This window comes from Aythya marila (genome assembly GCF_965140915.1).
Source record: "Aythya marila genome assembly, chromosome: 1".
NCBI classification, from domain to species: Eukaryota; Metazoa; Chordata; class Aves; order Anseriformes; family Anatidae; genus Aythya; species Aythya marila.
The window spans coordinates 10,722,722-10,729,767 of record NC_139042.1 but is presented as its reverse complement, the minus strand read 5'-3'; the positions used below and the strand labels follow the sequence as shown (position 1 = coordinate 10,729,767).

Genomic DNA, 7,046 nt, shown 5'->3' with positions numbered 1-7,046 from the left:
GAATCTTCAACTGCCCAAGATGCTGCAGAGAAAAGTTCTTCTTCAGCTTGAGTATTGTCTCCTCCTTGAACCTTCTTTCAGTTAAAGCTGCTTTTTCATTCAGTGTGATTTCCCTGAGCTATTCTTTCCTGTCATCTCATTCCACATCGTTTATATATTCTCTGCTTCTTCAACCAAAAAGGAAAGCAAAGGTTAGAAAGGAGACAAGAATTCAACTAGGGGCTGATGAAAGGTCCAACCTTTCAGGAAAAAGGAGACAAGTATACTGAGATGGGAACAAACAAAAGACCAGAGTAAACATGGAGATGTCTTAGTGCTGGACAGAATGGACAGCTTCTGCCTACTTCTGCCTTGCTGCCTCCTGTGTGGAGATTTGCTCTTTGCCTGTCAGATTGCTCTGGGCAGGAGGGCAGGAGACATTGCTGGGACTATGTAACCTTTGAGATGAGTCAGTGTATATTATTTCAGTGTTGTCTATCACATATTAGGTATTTGACAGCACGTTCATGAGAGTTTTACATCATTGTGCATTCCTTCATGTCTGGGAGGGACATGAATCTGGGAGTTGATAGCAACATGCTGAAAGATGGTTAGGTGAGCCAAGACATGGTAAATTTTTAAAGCACTTTGACTTGGTTGCAGTTAATTATGTAGCCATCACTTGAAATAAATTACTTGGATTTTGTTGAATTTCCCTAGGGCCATCATGGAATCTGGATGGGTAAACTCATTACTTACTTGCAAGCCTTCAAGTGCTTATCCAGTCATACATGCTAAATGGGTAGTTGATTTTCTTCCAAATCCTAAAAACCCAAGCTGACACTGAGTTTTTCAGCAGGACATTAACCTGAAATTCAGTGAGAAATATGTATCTGACTTGAATCAAAAGTGCAAAACTCAGTGACTGGCTTCTGCTGTTGAGGAAAATTAGTGTGGCAGTGTCTTTGTGAGCACTTACAGAGCACAATAGTTCTGTGGGAGGCAGCAGTAACACCTGACACAACAGCTTTCTCTATAATAAATCTCAAGATGTCATTGTCCTGTCACTCCGACACATATTCTAATTCCAGGACCTAGCTGAAAGCCCCAACTCTATTGTCTCCTGTACTGCCAAGGGTGTAGCTGTGATCATTCCTTATCTTCTATGTGTGGGAACATGCCAGGGACCTTTATGTTACCTAAAGCATTCAGTCAGAGCTTCTACTGTGTGCTTTGGACAATTTGAAGTTTTTCTTTTTTCCTTAGTTCCTGTAAGTGATGAGTAATTCTCCCCCACATGATAAACTCTGTTGCCCCCCTGAAATGAGTCTCCTGTGAAGAAATCACGTCAAGGCAGTGATCTAATGTCAAAAACATCTCTGGCTCAAAAAAAAAAAAAAAAGCAGCAAAAAAGAGAGAAAATAAAAGACGGAGAAAAAAACACCTTCCCTGGCAATTTACAGGAAAATTTATTTCTTCCTACAGAGTACATGATGAGTGATTCATTTGCAAATGCTAAATACCCTCAGAAGGTGTTTTGGAGTAATATTGCTGAAGTCTTCTGCTCTCCATATTACAGGCAATATGATGAAACATCCGTGCTGGATTAAAAATATCATTTTACACAAGGAAAAAAGGGGGGTGGAGGGAGCGAAATAAGAAAGAAATATTACAAGTGACAAATTAGTGCTCATAAATCAACTACATGTCCCTCAATGGCTTCTAGCAAAGTTCAGGACTGCTGCAGCTCCGGCTGCTCAGGCACATGCCAAGGACGGGCAGGAGTACTGCAGGGGGCTCTGCAAGGCCCTAAGGGTCCTCTGGCCAGGTGCCATGTGGATTCTGTATTTTACATGCTTTTTGTTTCCTCTCTATGTGAATTGATCATTTATGTATGTATGTATGTATGTATTTATTTATTTAATTTATTAGCAATGGGAGGAATTAATTTTGATGACATTGGCTGGCTTTCTGTGTACCACAAACCAAACAAGTTTCCTGGGTGATCTGTCATTTCTTTAACTATTAGCTGAACCACAGCTTTTCCACCAGAGGGACAGATGCAGAATGGATCAAGATCAGACAGGTGTGATCTAAAGATGTCCAGTGATAGACACTCAATCCAAGCTCTATGTGAGTGATTTCTAGATGTTAATTCCCTGCCTTTGCTGTAGATCTAATCTAAAATAGGAACTTTTTTTTTTTTTTTTTTTTTTTTTTTTTTTTTTCCCCCCTGTGGTTATTTTTACCCATCTTTTGATACTAAATAAATAGAGATCCCAAACTTTTATTTTGTCACTGTAAAGTTTGGGTCACAACTCTCAGACCCATCCTGTTGCTTTTCTGAATGCTTTGCAACTTCACAATCTCCCTTTTTGAACTGTGAGGATTTGAATGAGTTATAGTAAAGATGGAAATATTATGTACCTATTACCATTTGGCATTTCCAAATATGCAGCCAAAGATTGCTTCTCAGCCACACATCAAGGTCCTACCATCACAGTTAAAACACTTACTCAAGGATTATCTACTCTACTACTTCTGAGTAGTTTACTAGGACACAGTACCAAGCCACACTTCCTTCACCTTGTGAAACAGATGTATATTCACTTCTCTGAGATATATGATTGCATGTATTAAAAAGTGCATCCTAATCAAAAGGTTCTGGCTTGCCATATGCTCCAGCCTTCTCTGTATATTCAACCAGTTTCCATAATCATTTACCATTCAAACAATAGTTCTGTGTCATTGCATCATAAATTAGACAAGCAAAGACTTTACTAAGTCTTTTTAAAGACTTCCAGATAATTTTTGTATCAGTAGGACTTGGATAAGAATGGACCTCTTCTCTGTTCTTCTGGAAACTTGTGTGCTGGGTGATGATGATCCACAGATTTAACACTACAAGTCTGATATTTAAGTTATGTTACTTCAGTAACTGTTTTTCTTAGAACGTTTTCACCAAGTTATGCCAGCCTCTGTGGTCTGATTCAGCTCTAAATGCTGTGCATATCTGCCCTTCTATTTTCTTTTAGTTGAGACCTCAATGATATTGAGTTCCAGCTTTGCCCACATTAGCTGCCATTTAGTGACTGAACTTCACAGAAGCCTAATGCCTACTGGCCATACCTTCAAAACATATCGTACTAAGGGGCAATACAGCAACTCTACACACACAGGGCAGGGAATGTGTACCGTAGGGTGTGGAGCTCAGCCACACAACTGGATGAACATAGCCATGGTCAGTGCTTTCTGGTTGTACTAAGATTACTGTCTGTGTTCATGTGAATTACAGCGACTGCAGAGAAGGAAAGCAAAAAAAGATGATTGTGGTCTTTAATACTGTGCATGTGCAGCCCAGCAGCCCTGCCATTTGAACAGACTGTCATTCAATTTTCTTGAGGAGAGGAACAGGAGGGATCTGGGAAAGAAGATTTTTAAGGAGCTGGGCTGAATCAGTTGCCTAAATACAGGCAACTGAGCATGCATTCATCTAAGCCAAAGACATATGCACGTGACTGGCAAATTTGGCACAGAATCTGTAGATGTTTGTCCTTCTATACCAGAGCCTAGGTGGAATATCTGTCATCTGAAATGACACTGAAGTAAGCAGCTGAACTGCACCATAATGTTAATCCAAACGTAGGTGTCTGTGAGTCACCCAGGTGCCTAAACTCCCACTGTAGTTAATGGCAAACTAGTCAAGTAAATGACTCTAGACCAAGAGTGAGCCCTTGAGGACAAGATAGTCAAAGGGCATTGAGTTTACTTCTCTTACTTTATGTTGAAACACACAGTGCAACCATAATCAGACTCTGTAACTGCACATGTCTGTAGTCTGCTCTATAAGGGTCTACATATTTTGAAAGTTCATTCTACCATCTTCTCAACGGTAAGGCTGGTAATAGTTTGGTATAACTTCTGAACTGAAATAAATTTAGGCAGCTATCGAGCTTGCAGTTCGCAAGGAAGAGATACAGTGCTAGCAAAGCAACAGAAAGAAATTTCCCGTAAGGAAATCCCCAGAAAGATCAAGGACAGTGAGGCTTGGGCTCATTGGATCCCAGCAAGACCCAGTGGCACCAACCACAACAGCTCAGGCACCAACCGCAGCGGTTCAGGCAGGGTTTCACAAAGCCCAGACAGAAGGAGGGAGATGTTGGTACCGGAGGCACCAGATTACTCGCCAGAGTTATGAGGGCCTGGAAGCTTTGCTCAGGGGGAGCACAGCACCCTGTAGGGCTGTAAAAGCTGAGGCAAGCTGTGGCAAATGTCTCAGCTGTTAGCCTGGACTGTCTGTATTTCAGACAATATATGACAATTGTTGCAGAAGGTAATGAGAAGCTTTCTTATCATGGTAGAAAGTAGAAAATACAGGATCTCAGGGGAAAGAGAAAGAAGCAAGATCTAAGGTTTATCCGTGCAGCTAGGGCAGTGTTTAGGGGATCAAGAGAGCACACAAGGCAATAAGGGCACTATGTTGATCATAAATTGCAGGGTTCTGGTAGCATGGAGGTTTGGGGGTGACCTGTGTGGGAGGAGGTCAGGAACTGTCCACTATTAGTCAGAGCTGGTTCTGTCCAGCTCCAAAATGATGCAAACAACACACTGGATGCCAAAACTTTGTGCTCAAAGATGTTTAAGGAAAAATGTTAGCTACAAGGGTCAAGCAACATGGGAAGAGACACGTGGGAAGACATGGATGGAGGCATTGCTGGGGACATCTTCATGCCAGAGAAGGTACCTCAGGGGGACTGCGGCCATGGGACACCCACACCAGGGTGAGGACATGACTGGGGACTGCAGCTTGTGAGATAAATATTTCCCTAGCATTTTGTTTATTTGGTTATGTTTTTCTCTTCTTCTTCTTATTTTTTTTCCTTGCTACCCAAATGAGTAATCAAATTTTTGTGTTAATTGGAAGTGAATTAAATTAAGCAAAATTCCCTAAGTAGAGGCTGCTTTGCAAGCACCAACCTCTTTAGTATCACTGAGTGAAGCAATGCAAGTCTCTGTGTTCTCCAGACTCTTACCTGGGGATGTGCTGCTCTGCACCCAGCTACAGGCAGCCTGAGGGAATAACCTGACTGATGGTGGGAGGAGGCTGTACTGTGGTCACCAAGCTTCCTTTGAAGAAGGTGATCAAACTGCAGTATCCAACACTCTGGCTGATCAGGCCCTCATACTTTTAAAATGAAATGATTATATTCTTCTCAAGTTACTTAAGTTATTTCAGTTTGCAATTACTCACTTTTTTTTTCTTTTTTTTCTTTTTTTTTTATTTTATTTAATTAATTAATTTATTTATTTTTCATGACATGGCTCTGATTTATTGCTAATGATAATCAAAGAAATATAAATATCCTCACCTCTGGCCTGGGGAAAAATCGATGCCACTTTCCAAAATGAGAGGTCTTTATAACACAGATGAAGCCTAGCACTTAGCAATATTACAGTATTATATTCACATGAGATCTCACAGCACTGCAGTCCTTCTGGTACTTCTGGATGTGGTCCTGCTGTGTTGTGAAGAAATCCTTCATCTTTGGAAGGGCAGGGTAAGCTCACATTTTCTTGCCATACCAGAAGTCACCCATTTTGGCTAATGGATATTCACAGAAAGGGCAAAGAGCATAGTCTTTAGCTTCTCCTGAAAAAAAAAAAAAAAAAAAAAAAAAAGCTTGGATGCCTCCAGCCTTACTGTTTTTTGATGTAGATTCTTCATATATCAGGACATAGTGTGCTGATCTAGGACTTCGTGGTCCAGGATCTCCTCTGCTTCTTATGTGAATACCAGCACCAGCTCTGTGAGTACCTAAGCATCCTATTCCAGCATCCCATTCCTTGCAGTTACACCAGCAGAGGCTTGTGCAAGCCCTATTCCTCACAGGTGGAGAAGATCCAGCTTTTTTTCCTGCTCTAGGAGAATGACATTGCTTCAGTGAACGTCTGTCCACGAGCCCACACTACCTGGTTCACAGCTGTAGGCCTCCAGAGAAAGCAACTTTCCTAAACACTTCTAGGTTTTTAAAAGACAGAGGGAGGAAAGAGCTAACCTTCTGGTTAACCTAATAAACCCTGTGTACTAAGCAGGTCTCCCTGACTGCCCAGGTGTATTGGTGTTTATCTTGAGTATTGTTGGCTACATCAGGCTATATGTGGATCCGTTCAATAGGAGACAATGTTAAGACACCATCTGTCAGCAGAAATTTTACAATGGGAACTAGGTCTTAATGAGATCTTTGTCTTCTTGCTTTAGGAACATATATATTTTTTCATAGAGTAACATGACTTTGAGGTTTGCATTAATTAGTGCTGCTAGAACTGAACAGTAAGCAGAGATAATTTTTTTTTTTTTTTTTCCTGAGGACCTACTAAATAAGATTTAGGTTTACCGTAATTCATAAAAGGCAAATAACTTTTATACATGGCAACAGATGGATTTCAGTTGAATAGAAAACATTTTATTTCTTAGGACGGAACACACAGAAATAGAATCATAGAACCGTGTAAGTTTGGTCCCTTAAATTTTCCCCATATGTCGTATGCTCCAGCCCCCAACCATCTCAGTGGCTCTCCTGCCTCTGTCTGGTTTGCTAATCTCTCTCACTCATGAACAAAGATGCTTAAAACAATTACATGAACAACAATTCCCAAAAGCAAAACATGCACTGAATGTGGAATCCATAGGATCCAAGTTTGTGGCTGAGGCTATCATCTGGAATCCTTAATTGCCACTGAAGACACATGAGCTCTTCTCAGCTGTTGTCCTTCTAAAGTAGACATTAACAATGGATTAGGTGACTTAGCATCCTGAAGTGCCTACATCCCTTCACTGAAGGTAAAGCAGCCAAGGATGGCTGGGTCAAATGGAGGTGCCAACACTGGAGACATGTGAGGAGCCCTTGGCCTGTGACCGCATTTGTTCTTTGCTGGGAAGGAAACACAAGGCACAGTTTTTGTGCTGGAAAACCTGCAGGGAGCAAGCCCTAGTGCTCTGGGTATTAATCTTTGACTAAAAAATGCACAGAAGCTGTTAGTCTTGCTTTGCTCAAAGTGGGATGGGG

The 7,046-nt window shown here is 41.2% G+C and overlaps 1 protein-coding gene across 1 annotated transcript in view; it reads right to left on the bottom strand.

The window, feature by feature from the left end:
• Positions 1-5,535: 5,535 nt before the first annotated feature.
• FAT3 (FAT atypical cadherin 3) overlaps positions 5,536-7,046 on the bottom strand; it is a 93,390-nt gene continuing 91,879 nt past the window's right edge. The window contains exon 20 of the mRNA XM_082751489.1: positions 5,536-5,629. Within this exon, the coding sequence (XP_082607615.1) occupies positions 5,544-5,629 (86 nt within the window). The 3' untranslated portion in view covers positions 5,536-5,543. The remainder of the gene's footprint in view (positions 5,630-7,046) is intronic.